The sequence below is a fragment of the Palaemon carinicauda genome, chromosome 6 (genome assembly GCF_036898095.1).
Source record: "Palaemon carinicauda isolate YSFRI2023 chromosome 6, ASM3689809v2, whole genome shotgun sequence".
NCBI classification, from domain to species: domain Eukaryota; kingdom Metazoa; phylum Arthropoda; class Malacostraca; order Decapoda; family Palaemonidae; genus Palaemon; species Palaemon carinicauda.
Window position 1 is genome coordinate 8,105,332 of NC_090730.1, and position 19,394 is coordinate 8,124,725.

At 41.2% G+C, this 19,394-nt stretch overlaps 1 protein-coding gene across 2 annotated transcripts in view; it reads right to left on the bottom strand.

Annotated features, from left to right (window-relative positions):
* The window catches only part of stmA (Protein EFR3 homolog stmA), a 159,356-nt gene extending 140,348 nt beyond the window's left edge, over positions 1–19,008 (bottom strand). The window contains exons 1-2 of one of the 2 annotated variants that reach the window (XM_068374958.1): positions 18,917–18,969; positions 15,355–15,373 (exon numbers count right to left, since the gene is read on the bottom strand). In XM_068374958.1, coding sequence (XP_068231059.1) covers positions 15,355–15,367 — 13 coding nt within the window. In that variant the 5' untranslated portion in view covers positions 15,368–15,373; positions 18,917–18,969. Of the gene's footprint in view, positions 1–15,354; positions 15,374–18,916 lie in introns of both variants that reach the window. The other variant, XM_068374959.1, reaches the window with a different exon arrangement.
* Positions 19,009–19,394: the final 386 nt, after the last annotated feature.

Below are 19,394 nucleotides of genomic sequence, written 5' to 3' on the forward strand. Positions count from 1 at the left end.
ATATATATATATATATATATATATATATATATATATATATATATATATATATATATATATATATGTATATATATATATCGGTTAATTAGTCGTACCTTTATTAATAATTATGAAAGTCGATCAAATGTTGTAGGTTTAAGCTATAATAAAGAAAATAAAATTATAGGGCTGTTAAATTCCCCCCAAACACCGGACGAGAACAACGAAGGTAACACCTTTTGGCCACCCCACCCCCCTTCTACCTACGGGTTAAAATTACATGTAAGTAGAACAAGGTCAGAAAATGACTGTCATAATCATAAACGACAATATAAAGACCACTAAGACAAGCCAGGTGGGATGTGATATCGTAATGATTTCTACAGCTGAGGTGTTTGTTATGTTAAAAGGTATTTTGTTGGCTTAATTTTTCCCTGTTGGAGCCCTTGGAGTTATAACATCCTGCTTTTCCAACTTGGGTTGAAGCAGGATCCAGGCTAGGTGTAGCTTAGCTAGTAATAATAATAACAACAACAACAACAACAACAAAAACAACAACACCAACAATAATAATAATTACTCTCTTAAATTTTGTATTCTGTATGTCTAAATACTTTAGACTCAAGGACAGCTGATTCTCAATATTTTTAGAATTTGAAAAAATAAAAAAAAATCCTAGAAAGCCTTGTAGAATATTTTTTTTCTAAACACCTTTTATATAATTTACTATGTTTGCATTATTTATAGATGCTATGATTTTGCACCAACCAAGTATACAAAGACTACGATTTTTTTTTTTTTTTTTTTTTTTTTTTTTTTTTTTTTTTTTTTTTTGCAATTACAGTTGAAAAAAGCGTACTTCTAATCGAGAATTCTCCGCAAATAAATATACTGTTCTCACCTATATTTCAGTAAAATACAGCCGACCGTAATTTTTACCCTACTTTGTTATTATCTTTTACGAGTTGGTGACCGTAATATCACCCTTTAACGTCAATATATCAGTTTCTAAAACGGTAAACGCCTGGCAACATTTATCCCAGGATTTTTACCATTTTTTTACGGCAAATTTTAAAGTGTAGGGTAAAATTTTAACGAATCAGCTACACTATATAAACAAAAACTGCTACATAATATTTCTCACTGTTAAATATAAAGAGAAACTAGTCTATAATTGTCGAGTAAGCTACGAATTTTGTTGATTACTGGAAAGTGCTACTCTAGACCAGAATCACATACTATCTCAGACATTAATAATTAATTTCAACTTCAAAGACTTTAATACTCATTTGTGACATTTTTACAGAAGGCTACTTGGCTCTATATCACTTCAGGAATACTCGCTTTGCTGGTAAGAATAAAATGGATATGAAACTTAAACAAAATACGAAGTACTAAGTTAGCACCCATTTGCTTATTAATTATCGTTATATTTACTATCACAAGGCTAATCTCGCCCTGCCCAGCACGGACTCATGCTCATTAACTTGACCTTTTGTGATTACATATTTAGATTTCTTAATCATGAAATATAACCCAGATTCTTTTTTTTTTTTTTTTTTTTTTTTTTTTTGCAGTTATTCAACTCATTCAGCCATCAATCACCCAAAGAATTCATTAATTACAAGTAAGAAATTCAAAATATATTCATCCCTTTAACCACCTCCAGTTACTTCTCTCAGGCAAGGCCTGTTAATTACATTTCATGTTATATTATATTATCTCATTTTTACAGGCATTTTTAATTAGAGGAAACGTGGGGGCGTTTCTATTAAAATCTTAATAATTAAAGAACCTTTACACTTGATTACATATATAAATTTAAACATCTATCTCTTTATTTTTCATGAAAGCATACAATAATACATATGTGACATATTATTTTATATATATATATATATATATATATATATATATATATATATATATATATTACACACACACACACATATATATATATATATATATATATATATATATATATATATATATATATATATATATATATGTGTGTGTGTGTGTGTGTGTAAAATATATACATACATACGCACACATGTATATACATAAAATATATATATATATATATATATATATATATATATATATATATATATATATATATATATATGTGTGTGTGTGTGTGTGTGTGTGTGAGTGTGTATGTGTTACTAATTTCCTACACATACGTAACCCCATAAGGCAGGTACCGATTCTATTAATTCCTCATCGTTAAATCAAAGTTAACGAGTAAACCATATACTCAACAAAAAGCAACTTTTTTTATTGCAGACAATTCCCTCCCTTTTCGCTTTGCCTCCGCATAATGAAATTCGGGACTTCGGTGACCCAGGTGATTATGAACCCTCGTTTAATTCACTACCCAGAAATGCCGCCTAACTTTCCGAAAGCGTAAACCGTGGGATGAAATGCTTCAGCTAATGGAGAAATAAAGCAGATGGCTTTATTATTAATGGCGTGAATGATAAAAAAGCACTTTAAGATGCGATGTATGAATGAAGGAAAGGATGAAGAGGTGTGATAAGAAACGGAGACTGATTTGGAAAAGTGGATAATAACCATAGGAAACGACATAAACCTAAAAAATCGTTAAGAAAACTAAAAAACAGCGATAACTTCATCAAATAATTTTCCCCACAACAAAGGCTATATGGCCTATTATACTTGAAATAAAACTAACCAAGCATTAACGTCCTAGGGACTAGATGGTGTGCGTCTAAACACCGGTAATGAGTATTGTTTGCAGAGGGAGAGACCGAGACGCCTCCCCCACCTCCACCTCCTGAACCTCCTACAAACGTCCCATTTGGCCATTTCCCTCTCCGAGGACTTTGACGAAATCCTATCTATCCACCTCGACGTTTCCCTTGGAACATGCTCCCAACCAAAGTGCCTCGCTGTCCAATCCTCCATCGAAAACTATCCTTCGAGAGGAAGCGAGGCCCTGATTCGATAAAGGACACCCACTCGCCTCCCCAGCCCTGGGAGGGCTCAGCGCCGCGGTTCCATGTCCTATTCACGCGACATCGAAAGGTCAGAGGTCGAGGTTTCGAAGTAGGACACATCGAATATTTCACTCTTTCGTTGACAATTCTTGCAGAACTTAATTGAAAGGACTATGTATAAACATGCATACATTTGTAATTCAATTCATTGCCCATTCTGGGTCGCCTATACACACACGCACAAATACTCAGCACATGCACCAATGCAAGTGAGTGCACACACGCGATATATATATACAGTATATATATATATATATATATATATATATATATATATATATATATATATATATATATATATATATAATCATCATTAGAAGAGTTGGAAGACCCCGGCCTACATGGGTGAGGACTATGAAGCATGAAGTAGATGATGATGAATAGAGATATAATGAATTAAAAGTTCAAGATAGCGACAACTGGCGAATACTAACTGAGGCCCTTTGTGTCAATCGACATAGGATGATGATGATGATGGTGCTATATTATATATACACTATATATAAGTATAAAAAATAATGAAATGAAAAAACAAGTGTTCAAAGCAAAAGCACCTAGGTCAGTTTATTCTTTACTCTTCTGAGGAAACTAATGCCACAATTCTTTCGCCAACCCATATCTGGGGATATGCTTTCTACCATCCCAATTATGAGTAAGTTCAAATGAACACATGAATTGTTCAAAAAAAAAAAAAAAAAAAAAAAAAAAAAAAAAAAAAAAAAAAGATTAACTACAAAAGAAAAATGAATAACAGATACAAATGACCTTGAGAGAGAAAAAGGCATAATGTACAGTTTCTGTCTTAAAACAATATTACATAGTGACGAGGAAGCCTGTAAAGAAGACATCATCAGTTGCAATTATTGGTTTTCTTTAAAAAAAAAATTTACATTTGTTTTAGGGAATTGTATACCCAACGTTGTTTATGAACAAAGTATACATAAACAGACAATGACCTTGACTGTAAAGATAATTTTTCCACTTTTGAAATCTCTAATAACGAACAATTAAACTGACACCTACAGAAATTAAAGGTAATACAGTAACAGTATATTACATAAAAAAAAAACTTGTATGAAATCTTACTCCTAAGGCATGGTATACTATAGCACTTATATTAGTACTACATAACACTATAGGTACTCAAGTACTGTGGGTTTTAGGTCATAAAATGAATAGGAAAAAAACTTGAAAACAATAATCTTATACTAAGCTCCACCCTTAGATTCTCGATTTTCATACATATATAATGTTCCTCAAATGACAAGAAGAGTCTACACTTCTATGAGAGGGTTAGTAAAGGACAATAAGAGACTGAATGAATGTTCTAAACACTCTGGGATGTTCTAAATCTTCAAACAACATCTCAGTTAACTTAATAAAATTCAAAACAAGAAATAAAAACAAATCTTTGTAATACAATATGCATTTCAGTGCTAAATATAGTACCTTATGACCATTTCCTAAATTCTAGATTGAAATCATCCACCTTACATAATCAACTTTTGATATGTAAATTATTAATAAATTCTATACATTATGAAGCACTTCAATTTCACTCTGTATTCTCAAGTCATACAATCTCCATCATAAATTAGTCTACCTCTCCTGGCATCATTTAAAAACCTTTAATTATTAGACCCAATGAGTTATTGAACTTCTTCATCTACCACTTTCTATGCCCATATTGTTTTGCAGACTCTAAGCCTCGCTGTTTACTTTCATAAGTTGCTATGAGACACATGAAATTGTCTCTTAGGCCCAGCATTGACTTCCATAACCTTATTTTGTCAAGCTCTCTAATCCTTGAATGTGGGGTTTAACAGTACAAAATACAGTATTGATATGAGTAAAAATGACAAATTCAAAGATAATTTGTATTTTTCCTAACCATACAAACCTTAGCTATTTACAAAGGGTATTACTTTTAGCGTAGCTGAAATGGCGAGCCATTAGAATTTAACGAGGGTGTATTACCCCCGCGCTAGTTAGCGGGGGGGGTAGGGGAGTGGTAGCTAGCTACCCCTCCTCCCCCTCACACACAGGTGAATACTCACTTTCACTTAGAGGTAGGACTTGTCTTGGGGGACAGGGCTGGCGGGCAAATATGTGTAAATAGCTAAGGTTTGTATGGTTAGGAAAAATACAAATTATCTTCGAATTTGTCATTTGTTCCGTAACCGAAATACAAACCACGCTATTTACAAAGGGTGACTTATCCCTTAGGAAGGGTGGAAAGTCCCCAGCCATACTGGCTTTGGCTTTACCCGGGGACTCAGAATCCGAGTGAGTCGCACTCGAGAAAAGGAGTCCCTGCACCTCACAAGTTCCTTGCACCGCAAGGAACCATGTGGCCTACGTAAGCTTGTGTGTGAAGGAAGAAGTGTGACCCGTCTTAGGCAGTTGACCTGGAGTTCCAGAAGGAACTCTGGGTTAGGACGTTCCCAATACCACCTCGTCAGGGTATGGGGGACGCGACAGTATTGACTCAATACTCGGAACACAAGGAAGCATGGTTTACCTGCAGAGGTTCGAGGTCAGCTATGCAGAGACCAGGATGCTGCTTCCCCGTAGAGGGGATGATGAAGAAAGAAGTAAGGGCCAGACATACTTCTTTCGTTCATGCAGACTAAAACCTGATAACAATGCCCTCAACCTTCTGCTACCTGTCCAAAAAGGAGCCTGAGGTTAGACCAGCTGTTGTGTAGCCACCACAGAGCGATAGAAATCGTATCGAGACTCCTGTGGGTCACGCCCTGCAGGAAGCGGGCTGCGAAGGTCATCAGACGCTTCCAGACTCCAGCTTGTAGCACCTGCGTCACAGAGTAGTATTACTCGAAGGCGAGGGACGTTGCGATGTATCCAACATCGTGCTGTAGGGAGACGTGACGGGGGAGGGTCTGAAGACAGGTCGAGATGAATGTCCTTGAGTCCGGGCTGAAGAGGTATACTGGTGACTCTCCCCCCATGTCCTCCTTGTGTTCCCAAATCGGCTGCAACTGAGGCCAAACTGCAGCTGTTCCCAGCGCTAACCTCTCGATTCCTGTACTGGCAAGAAAGAGAAGGTCTTGGGACATCAGACACAGAATGGAGACTCAAAATCTTGAATGAATCGGACCGAAGGGTCGGGACCCTCAGATTCTGAGTCTAGCCAACAACTCAGGAGCGAGCCTGAATGTTGCCTTCCCCTCTTCCTTAGAAAGGGGGGGGAGTAGTAAGAGACCAAGAAGATTGCTTACACACTGGCCGTGGCCAGAGTGAGCAGAAGACCCAAGGCGGAATACAATCCGAGGCCTGTCGTAAAAGGGTCTTGAGAAGATCTCTTAAAGGACTAAAAGTCCGAGCCATGCTCCAAGTTGGAGGTCTTCCTCCGACTAGGGCAGGGACGATCGTAGCTTCGCATGAGCGAGAATAGATCCAGCGGGCAGGAAAAGTTATTCCTTTAAGCCTGAAGGTCAGGGAAAGGCTGAGCGATAGGCTTCATTGCCAAGAGCGGAAAGGAGTTTCCTCCCGCCGAAAGGCAATAAGACCGTTATTGCTGGAGAAGAGGCCTCACGGGAAGAGGTATATCTCCCACGGCACCAACCACCTTAGACTCTTCACTTTGCCTGGGAGACCCCTGTGGATGACTATCGCAGATGACGCGACCTCCGTACCGCGACTGTAGCGGGTTGTCTCTTCTAGAGGAGGAAGCGTAGTGTCTCCAGGCATGAAGCCGAAGCGACGCCCCGGTTCGGGAGAGATGTCGCAGTGTGGTTGCTTGAGTAGCCTGCGCCGTGGGAGAAGCTCTCCCGGGAGTTCCGTCAGGGGAAGCAGAGGGTCCAGAAACCGTTCTGCGCATAGTCCCAGTGGAGCTCTCCCATTGAAAGGTTGACAGACAACCTGGTTTTGTTGAGACCCATTGTCCGCAGACAAAAAGGAGGGAAGACGCAGGCGTCGAAGTTGTCCCACCATCACCGGAATGCATCTTGCCAGAGTCTCGGGGTCTGAGACTGGGGGGAAAACTAGCGGAAGCTTGAGGTTCCAAGCTGTCGCGATCAGGTCCCCCAGATCAGCACTTGCTGGTTACCCAAGGTCAAAGACCCCTAGGTACACTCTCTCTATGAGGCTCTGCTTGGATAGTCTGAGAGAAACATTCCCCTGCCTGGAATGAGAGAGCCGATGGTGGAATTGAGAGAATCTCAATCATCCCGGTATCTCTACTGCAAGATGTGAAGGTGTGAAAATGCGTCCCCTGCTGGTTAGCATGAAGTCGACACGCAACGCGGGCGACTTGGCAGGAGCGGTAGGACTGAAGAGGGGCCAGACTAAGGCCCTTAAGCCTGCCTGAATGATGGAGAGGTATCCTTCAGGTCTTGACCATAGGCCTGGACCGGAACATGCCCCCCCCCCTTTCCTTTGACGAGTCCGAGAACAGCATCAAGAATGTGGGGAAAGGACGAGAATATCCACTACCATCAAGAGGCTCCATAGGTCAACACCCATTGCAGGTTTAATAGTTCCGCTGGTCCCATAGGGCCAGGGAGTCCGGTTAAACATTGCCTGAAGCCACCGGAACTTGGATCGCCCCACATGGAACTTATCCTGAGGCGACCGTTCGGACTATAAACGGGTCAATGAGGAAAGAAGAACTAGGAAACGTTCCAAGGTAGGGCTGAAAACTCTGCTTGACTGAGAACAGGTACTGCGACTCTCCTCAGTCTTGCCACAGTCAACCGAAAGGAAGGCTCGGAGGATGTGGTAACAGAATCTGGCGTCCCCAGGTGGTCACCCATCCAAGTGCCGACGTTGCTTAACCTCGCTGGACGGACGAGAAGCGGGGTTTCCAACGTGGTAAGGCGGTTGACTCAATATCATGGCCAGATACTCCAGATGTTGAGGCAGAGGAAGAGAAGGCTCCAAGCAAAATACCATGAGCCCACACTCATGGTCAGCATTCGGAAGCTTTTCCCGGTGCTGAAGAAGGTCGAAACCCGAGCCTACCGGAGTTGACCAGCCCTCCAAACAGCAGAGGAGGCGGAAGTCTGCACCTGAGCGGCCAAGAGGAAGGCAGGGAGAGTTCTCTGGGGAAACAAACCTGCTATGCCACGGCGGGATAGCCACACTGCATCATAAGCAGGAATACTTGCAGTTTAGGCTGAATTCGACGAGCACCCTGGAAGATGGATGGAATGGAAACTGAAAGTACCCGTCCTTCCGATCCAGGGTTAAAGGAGTCCTGTCGCCTCGTTACCAGTCTGATCGATTCTGCTGGTCTACGCTGGCCGAAGTTTGTTCTGACAAACTTGATCAGGGGCATGAGAGGTCGACTATGGACATCCCCTCTCAGAGCCTTCCTTACAAGAAAGGATCGACTGAGGGGGCCGGGGGGGTGAAGCCGTCGATTGATCCTAAGGAAGACCTTCGCCTAAGGTATGGTCATTCTGCCCAACCGGGCAACTCTGCTGATGCTATGGCATAGAGGTTCAGAGACACTGAATTCCGCTGACAGAGACGGCAGGCGCGATATCCTTGGCTACTCACAGAGATTGTGCGGGAATGGGCATCGGAAAGCTGTCATTCGGATGAGTAACCTTAAGCATCCTCCCAGCGAAAAAACCTGCAATCCTAGAGTTCGTGAACTCCTTTTAGGACTATGCCCCCCCCGGGGTGAGTCTCCCGTGCCATCTGTTCCTGAACAGGAGAAACTGCAATTGGACACCTTGTCCCAAGTTGTCGTAGCCGATAACTTAGGCCGACGTGGTTGAAAGAAAAGGGAGCTGGGAGCCCTGCAGAGTCTGGAAGAAAAGCGCCTTGGAGGAGTGAAACCGGAAGTCGATTTACTCCGCACAGCAGATGTTTAAGTACTCTGTCCTTGGGCAAAGACAAAACTCTTCTCAAGGATGGAAGGGTGTCTGAGGTCGTTGACCTCCACAGATGAGACACCCGAAGGAAGCCTTCAGTCAGTGCGTCCAGATGGTAAAACATCGAGCTTGTCCGCAAGTAGATACTTAACGACGAAAGGCCAAGGTGCCTGAGCTCGAGAGGAGGAAAGTACCCTTGATCTTCCTGTAGCTTCCTTGAACCAAACCTCGGGCCGTAACCGAGGAGGGAAAGAACCTGGTAAGCTCCCAGAGGAAGAGGTAAGCAGTCACCCCTTGTCCGATGGAGAAATCTTCAACGGAAAGCCCCCCCGCCAAAAATCCTTCCAGGGCGGGAGAAGGAGAGAGTACTCGTGCAGGAGAGGGGACCCTCGAGACCGACCTCTTGGGAACCAACTTCGCCCTGGGGGAAGTCACCACGAAGTCCACTCCTCTCTTTCTCTTCAGCGTAGGAGAGACAGCCGCTGGTTTGTTACCCTGGCCGGTGAGTGCTGGTTTCATAACCCTCATTAACGCCCGTGCCAGCGGATCAAACCATGTCTGCTGCTCCAAGGACACAGAGTCCGAAATCCTCGCTAAGGTGAAAGGGATCGGGCGATCCTTTGGAGAGGACACGACGGTTCCTGCCTGAAAAGAAGGTGGGAAGAATGCTGTACTGACCTGTCTTCGTCCTGCACTACCAACCTGTGCTTGGATGGAGGTGATCCCGAGTGCCGCCTAGGAGCACGCGTCCCTGCTGCTACCACCGGCTGTGGAATTCGCCGCGAACTATGGTCGCGCGAGGGCGAACGGTCGCGCAAAGGCGAATGGTCGCGCGGGGCGCGCAGGCGAGCGGTCGCGCGGGCGCGCCGGCGAGCGATCGCGCGGGCGCGCCGGCGAGCGATCGGGCGGGGCGCGCCGGCGAGCGACCGCGCGGGCGCGCCGGCGAGCGATCGCGCGGGCGCGCAGGCGAGCGATCGCGCGGGCGCGCAGGCGAGCGATCGCGCGGCGCGCGCAGGCGAGCGATCGCGCGGGGCGCGCAGGCGAGCGATCGCGCGGGCGCGCAGGGGAATGGGCGTGACGGCGAGGGATCGTGCTGCCGCGTAGGTGAAGAAGATCGCTGGCGGTAAGCGATGGCGAGCAGCATGTGTAGGTGAATGATCGCGTGATAGGGTGCGATGGTGATCAGCATCCGCAAGAGGGCGAGCGTTCAGGGTTGTGCGATGAGGAGCAGCATGCGTAAGCGGGCAATCGTGCAGGGTTGTGCGATGGCGAGCAGCATGCGCAGGTGAATGATCGCGTGAAAGGGTGCGATGGTGATCAGCATCTGCAGGAGGGCGATCGTTCAGGGTTGTGCGATGAGGAGCAGCATGCGTAAGCGGGCAATCGTTCAGGGTTGTGCGATGGCGAGCAGCATGCGCAGGTGAATGATCGCGTGAAAGGGTGCGATGGTGATCAGCATCTGCAGGAGGGCGATCGTTCAGGGTTGTGCGATGAGGAGCAGCATGCGTAAGCGGGCAATCGTTCAGGGTTGTGCGATGGCGAGCAGCATGCGCAGGTGAATGATCGCGTGAAAGGGTGCGATGGTGATCAGCATCTGCAGGAGGGCGATCGTTCAGGGTTGTGCGATGAGGAGCAGCATGCGTAAGCGGGCAATCGTTCAGGGTTGTGCGATGGCGAGCAGCATGCGCAGGTGAATGATCGCGTGAAAGGGTGCGATGGTGATCAGCATCTGCAGGAGGGCGATCGTTCAGGGTGGTGCGATGAGGAGCAGCATGCGTAAGCGGGCAATCGTTCAGGGTTGTGCGATGGCGAGCAGCATCTGCAGTTGAGGGTCGCGCGATGGCGGTCAGCATCTGCAGTTGAGGGTCGCGCGATGGCGGTCAGCATCTGCAGTTGAGGGTCGCGCGATGGCGGTCAGCAGCTGCAGTTGAGGGTCGCGCGATGGCGGTCAGCATCTGCAGTTGAGGGTCGCGCGATGGCGGTCAGCATCTGCAGTTGAGGGTCGCGCGATGGCGGTCAGCATCTGCAGTTGAGGGTCGCGCGATGGCGATCAGCATCCGCAGTTGAGCTAGTAGCTGGCGAACCATGTTCCTTCAGAAGTGTTGGAGAACGTTGGCGTGCCAGCTGTAACACACGTGGGCGATCTGGAGATCGCTGGCGAGCTGATGATCGCTGACGAGCTGACGATCGCTGGCGAGCTGATGATCGCTGACGAGCTGATGATCGCTGACGAGCTGATGATCGCTGACGAGCAGAAGGCTACGCGTGGAAGCCTGCGCAAAGAAGAAGAGTCCTTGACCCCGACCTGAACCGAAGTTCTAGATCGCGAGGGCGAACGTGGGCGCACAGGGCACGTAACAGGAACCACAGGGAAGATCATCTTGAAAGCGCTGACGAACAGGAGAGCGCTGACGAACAGAAGGGCGCGCAGGGAAACCCTGACACGCAAGGGAAGAACCCCCGTGGGGGCAACCCTTTGCCCCGAAGGGATCGTTGTCCGCCGGGAGACTGATGTCCGTCGGAAGACCGCTGTCCGTCGGGAAGACCGTTGTCCGTCGGGAAGACCGTTGCCCGTCGGAAGACGAGATTAGACTGCTGTCCATCTGCACCAAGACGGAAGATCGAGAAAAAGAAGTTGTAGGCTGCAAACGGAGATTCAAAAAGGCGCCTCAAGCACCCTTATAGGGAGATGAGAGGCCCTTACGACGAGGCGGACGGAGGGCCTTACGGCGAGGGAGGCCAACAGCAACAGCAACAGAAGAAACCTCCGAAGAGGAGTCTCTATGAGTGTACTCTCTCGCGAACGAAAGAGAAACACTTCGTGGAAGAGACTGGTCAGCCAGTGACCTAAGAGGGGCAATCCTCCGAAGAGGAGTTCCTGCAGTTGCCCAGCCCCTTGAGCGAAACTGCAGGTGCGACCGCTCAGCACCAAGAGCATAGTCGCACGAAAAAAAGGCAAGAGAAGAACCCCCCAAAAGAGGAAAAGCTCAAGCCTGGACAGGAAAAAACTTCCCTCGGAAGGAAAGTTATCCGCCCAAGGAGGCAAGCCTCCTGACTGTTCTAAAATGAACTGGAGAGCTGTCCGTCGACACGGGAGTACTACCAGTAGAAGGAGACACGCCCCTGACGACAATACAAGGGGGGAGGCAGCAACAGCCGAATCCCCAGGACTCAACCAGACAGCTCACACCGTTGCTATATTACAGAAACGAACTAGATCGGTAACTGTAAAAAAAAAATAAAACAAATAATATTAGTACACATTCATTCCCCCGGGAAGGCTCCGAAGAGGAATCCCGAGGAAAAGGAACAAGAATTACACAACAGGCACGTGCCCTCACAACCACTTACACTCGCGGAAGGAGAGCTGTAACCAAAACAGAATTATAACAATTATAATTATGTAACTATGTAATTATGTAATTTAAAAATGAATGAACACTAAAGAAAAAAACGAAAACCCCGAAAGGAATCGTTCTACAAGCTGAAAAATTAACAACTACAATTAGATTCATAAACTAATTGAGACAAAATGTACGGCGTAGCAACCCCACCCACACGGGAAGGAAGCTACAAGGGCGTAGTAAAACATAGTAAAAGGGTGAACGACCTCAAGAGAGAGAGAGAGAGAAAGACCGAAGTCAAACTCGATCGCAACCCATAAAATTAGGCCGTGGTGGCCTAACTGCCGAGGCCTCCACGTAGATATCGTACACTACACACACACATCTGAAAAGGAAACTTACTTATTTCTATACTCAAATATATATACAAACATGAAAACATGTTTACATATATATTGAGTAAAAGAAAAGTAAGCGATTAAGTAAAGACAAAACAGACAATGGCTGCCAAGCGAGGACCAAGACAGAGACGTCTGTCACAGTCCGAGCCAAAAGTGAAAAGTGAGTATTCACCTGTGTGTGAGGGGGAGGAGGGGTAGCTAGCTACCACTCCCCTACCCCCCCGCTAACTAGCGCGGGGGTAATACACCCTCGTTAAATTCTAATGGCTCGCCATTTCAGCTACGCTAAAAGTAATACCCTTTGTAAATAGCGTGGTTTGTATTTCGGTTACGGAACAAATCATAGGTTCACTAACTCAACATAAACCAAAATAAATAAGCTTCACAGCCATAATAAAAATAAAAGCAACATAAAAAATAATGAAATGACACTGTCTCCTCCATAAGCAACATAAAAAATAATGAAATGACACTGTCTCCTCCATAAGCAACATAAAAAATAATGAAATGACACTGTCTCCTCCATAAGCAACATAAAAAATAATGAAATGACACTGTCTCCTCCATAATCATTGTTCTCATAAACTGTGAGGCTGTATTTTGAACATCTGAGATGGATCCACAGGAGCTTTTACCCTTATGTTAACACAGTCAAATAAAAAAATTGCAAAGCACAAAAAAAACACTAGTACAATGGAGAGTAAATTTGGAAGTTAGACATAAGACTACTATGTAATGCCTTTTCTGAAAATGCAAAATCATTCATAATAAATATCATTATTGTATATACATCTATATCCAATGAAACTTACTTACAGCTACAATTTAAATTACATATATAATATACATGACCATCTTACAGTTCAAATTATGATTCTCAATGCTGGTACTTTCATTAAATCAAGAACAATATCAATAAAAAATATACTTGAACTTACACAAGGTTGAACAAATATTAAGCAGATTATTTTCTTGACTAAACAAAAAATTACTTTCAATAACCACATTTCATAGTAATTACCATAAAAATCATTTGAGATCTGTGAACGAAAAAAAGGTCATTACAGAATAATTTGTGATACTGTAACTGTAATTGTGTTAATAATAATTAATACATGCCAATTAAGCTAATAAACCAGTAGCAATTTAACCAGCCATGAAGAAAGTAGAATGACATCACAAAAAACAAATAATAAACAAACTTAACTAATTACAAAAAGTGTAGAATATCCTCACAAAAAATAAGCATGCTAAATCAGATTTACAAAATGAAATAGGAAAACATTTTTGACGAATCGAAAACATTTCTGCACCACACACATCTTGACAAACTATTCATATGACTAAATCTACTACAATCCACAACTAGCAGGATATCCTGAACATGAAGAACTTTAACATTCCTATCAAGACTGTCCCCCCCATACGATACAGAAGGAAGCCAGATGTAATTAATCATTATCGCCAACATCTTACAGCTTTTCATTTAACAAATCTAGCAGTATACAGTAAATACATAACTTTAGACAGCTACAAACTTAATCAGTTCATCATCTTTAAACTTCTAAGACATGATTATATACTGCAGAGAATACTAGCACAATAAACTCATCATTAGAGAACCACTCCTTATCAACATTTCATCTGCATCTGTTGCTCTTAACCTCCCCATCAGATTTTAACTAAATTTATCTAAATTGATAAACACCCGCAAAATGAGTTATATATGTACACTACGTACAAGACTCAAACCAACATCTCCATTCTACGAGTCTCCCAAATTCTATAAAAATGCTGAACATCTCCAGCTAAGATAAAGCTAAGATATAAAATACTACTGGTTATGGTAAGACAAGGACCAAAAGCATTCAATCACCTCAGTTTCACCTTTGAACCATATTAGCCTCTCTCTATATCACTGCACTGGCTTAGAATAAAACTCATTATGGGAGTCAGATTAACAATATTATTATTATCAAAAGAAGGCGATTTACCAGCCCAATAAGTTCAGCCCAACTTTTACAGACCTGGCCAGACTAAAAATAAATCTCATTTGTGCAAACAAGGTACACTTAACAAGGGCTATCCTTCAAATAGGACAGTAATTTAAAAAAATTTCATTCCAGATGTTCCTTATCAATGAACAACTTAATCCAAGATAACAAAATGACAATCATTACATCAAGTATACAATCCTCCAAAGTTTCTGTTTCATCCAGTAACATAACTGGTACTTTACAATGCAAATAAAATCTCACGAAAAAACTACAGAAATTTTTGTATGATTACCTAATATATTCCACCCATCCAACTACAGTACATATAAAAAAGGACACAACACAGTACCAATACTAGGACAAAAGACGTAAAGTATCCAAGAAACAGTTGCCAAAAAATCCAATTATAACACGACTCACAGTTCTACAACATTTTCAAGTAAAACTAAGCGTACTAAAAAAATGGTTAAGATCTTAATCACGTATATATACTATTTGCATATGATATCATGGTCGATAGGAAATAAAATGCTAATTGATCAAATCTAATTATAGATACAGCTAGTTCTAATAACTGATGGAAAGTTTAGCTTATTCAAACAAAATGAAGACTTGCATTACCAAAAACACACATAAACGAGCATAAACCTTCAAAGTATAAAGTAATCAGGAGACATTACATAGTGAAAATCCAGCTATATACAGTACTAAGTAATGTACAGTATTAGGCTACTTTGTTTCCTTCAACAAAGTGGATGCAAACATACCTGTGCCAGCCATGTTAAGCTTTAAAGTGAAAAAGGAAAGTTATAAATTTCAGCATCCAATTTATCTGGATGTTTACCTGAAAGTTATTTTAAAAACAGTACTATACAGTCCACAAGTAAAGTTAAATTACAAAGAACACTCTATCGTACGCATAAATCACGCTATTAAACCTAGTTTATTCTGATATACTACATTGGATCTTAACATGTAGTAAATGCATTTCACATAGTACATCCTACCTATATATTTATGGGTTCCATTATATGATACCTTTAATCGGATACAAATACCGATACAGTATAGAGTATATTTTGCGAAAGCAACAAGTATAACTTCTGCACATTCACATTTTATGTTCAATAAATCACATTTATACACATTTCCCAGATTATTGAACATATGATAGGCACGATTTTATTCTCAAATGTAGTTTATCTAAATAGGTGAAACATGCAATACCTCCCCTTATACAAATACAGTTCTGTACCGTATTTTGATATTGAAGTACCCTGTATTTCATTACTGCAGTAAAGTCTCTCTAAACCAATATACTGTAAACTAGTATTTATATATGATACCCTACTTTTAGAATATAAAATATTTATTTTGAGTGGGCTTTAATATATCATGCTCTAGAAAGTAACGTATATATGTATACAGTATACCAAATGAGGCTTTGTAGTATTCGTGAATGTAAAATAGAAACTGTTAAATTTTTTTCTACATTAATTTGGCTGTGGATATTGCCATGATCGAGACGGTAAAATTCCTTATCACCCTCATAATTAATAATAAAAAGTGAAAAGAAAAAACTGAAAATATATCAAAGAAGAGTAAACGACTCTAGACGTCTCAAATGTAAAAAAAAAAATCCGATGGAATCCAATTTACCATATACACAAGTCTGTTTGGATGATTTCGCAATTGTTAAGACAAATTTTTGGTTCTTAGAAAATGCTGGTCTGTTTTTATAAGAAAACCTACGATCTTTTATAACACGCCTGATCCTGACCATGGTCCTCATCATTATCGAGTTATAAAATGTCTTACAGCCGCATTTTGGCAACATAAAAGATTAAAAACATAAAAAAAAAAAAAGTGCGTTACCAATGCCCTCATCATTATTGAGTTATAAAAAGTCCCATAGATGCAGCGTTGGCAACTTGAAGATAGTAGAGGATTAAAAAACTGGAAAAAAAAAAAAAAGTGTACTACCACTATATTGCTCAATTTAGATTTTAAGAATACAGTACCCTGCACCCAATATGTTTGCCCCATCCTGAGAGAATCCACAAATGTATATAAGTGTATTCTAACAGACTCTGTGGTCTACCTTAAGCCTTCCTAAGTTATTTCAAGGACAATATTCAAATTATTTAAAATATCAATATAGAAAAAATCATGATACACACTGTCCATGATACTCATTGAAAAATCACACATTTACAACATTAATTAACATCTACTAAGGTTAAACGAGATTTGTTATCTCATTGCTTAGGGATAATGAATGTGACGACACTCGGCAGCAGCACCATATTGCAGACACATGCTTATTTACATCTCACAAAATGTATTTATCTATAAATTAAATCACCCGAGCTGTTAGAGTAGCTAATTTTTTTTTTGAGATAGCAAATAGCAATTTCCCTGCTCCAACATAATATAAATTTGTTGCGAGACTCCAATCCCTTTTAGATATGCATTTGCGTGTGTTTACACTGTTTGGGAACCGCACCGAGGTTATAATGACCATGTACATAATATTCAGCCAAAATCATTAATTTGAGTAAATCAACTTTTGTTAGTATATTTAATTTTCTGCAGCAGATAATCTATATGAAAATTTGCTCTCAGGATAACAAAATTATTTTATTTCTCTCATGCTATTCACATTGGATGCACTTTCACTTGGTAGAGGTGGCTATTTTGATGACATCATTGCAAAGCGTATACTACTGATTATTGCAAACGTGACTATTTTTCCTTAAAACCAACAACAGAAAAATGTTGAGCATTCCTTCACAAAACCCATCATTGCATCTAATATTTCTATACTATTGTCATTCCTTCTTTCTGAACATCTTAAAACAACAATTCTTCTACAACAGCACCGTTGAACATAAATGCTACTGTAATACTATAATGCGGAAATTATAACTTGCTGGTTGGGTTATGAAACACTATGACATTTCACACGACTTCGGGCAAAGGGGAAGGTAGGTAGTAATGTACGACTTCCATCCTACAGTAAATTATGTTGAGTAAGGATATGTAAAATTGTATTCCTGTAAAATACGCTATTCATATAAAACTAGGCAACTCTTAAATTCAGTTTCAGTTATTATTTACGATTAAGAAAAAAAGTCTACTGATGCCACCAAAATACACTTCATCTTCATATGATTTGGTATTATACAGTTCAGTATATAGCACTACATGTAAATAAATGTTTCTTATAATAAGTGTACTAGAGGTACCAAAAGTATTTGTAAGTATTTGATTACAATAGAATTAAGATAAAGAAAAAATTCTAAGCATAACTGAAACTGGAGGAAAAATTAAATATGGGATTACTGTACTGCAAAAATTTTATGTTTTTCTATAAAACCTCTAAACAAGAACGCTACCTAACCTAAACTTACTCACCCAACCTTACCTACTTCCCTAACGGAGGGCTAGCGGCGCCCTGCAACCCACCTTAAACTATCGTATACTTAGCAGGCCGCCATCATACATACAGGTGGCGCTATCATACATATCCCCAGAGAAAATTTACCAAAAGTAGCCTAATTATATGGTAATAGCCTAGGTTAGGTTACCTTAGTTCATAAAGCTATTTTAGGACACACATTTACAACTTTACACAGTCTATCCATAAACCAGGATAAAATGAACACAAGGGGTGGATGTATGATAGCGGCCACCTGTATGTATTATTATGTCTAACTTAGAATCTGGCAGTGTAAGGGGGGTCGCAGGAGGGCGTAAGCTTCCTCGTTGGGTAGGTAGGCAAGGACACGGCTTGTAGGTTAGGTTAGGGGGGAAAGTTTAGGTTAGTTGATGCCCATTTTTAATGAAAGCGTGAGGAACTGGCCACTGATATACAAAGGCTCCAAACACAATAATCAAGTACCAAAGACAATTTCATGGCTGGCCATTGCCAGATAATGTGTCGCCCAATAATCGAAACATGAGAAATCGCCCAGGCGGGACTAGATTCCTGGAGGAGGAAAGAACCGTATATCGTGTCACGCCCTACGAGATTTAGAATTAGGCCAAATTCTTGACTTAAAAATTACCCATCCTATTACCATCTACCATAATTTAAAGCCTTTTACAAAGAATCTATTAACAAACAACATAAATCATTCTTAATTACGACCTAGAATTATATCGATGCCTTTGTCATGACTCACTTTCGTCTCGCCCCAAATCACGACACCTTAAGATTCGTTAAAAACATACCGGGAATGTCTTGATTATACATTTTATCCACACATGCGATTATGCAACATAAAAAGGAATAAATGTGTATCCAAAATTATTCATAACACTTACCCACTGTCATCGTTTGAGGTCAATCGAATTTCACAATCACTAAACGTCAAAAATCTTGTTTACAATGGCAAGGCATCGCTTATACACCAAAGTTCTGAGAAAACTAAACACTAAAGAAAACTTTATTTTAGGGGTAACTTATGCAATTTTATTATCTAATTGGCGTACGATGATAATTCAATTTGGTACTTCTAAAAGCTTCTAATCTTATCAAATAACTTATGATAAATATTACTAATCAAATTTTGTTTTAAATTTTCATAGAATATCTTTGGTTTAATACTGGTTAATAATATTACAGCATGGAGACGTGTAATGAAATTCAAAGACGAGCAAAGATCATAGTTTCTGAAATTATATCTGATTAGAATTTTTATATAATGATTTGTTAATCTCATAAAAAACTAAGTGAATATCTATTTTTTTCCATAAATCTTGAGTTTGATGTCCTTGGTTATGCTAAAAGAAGAATGAGACT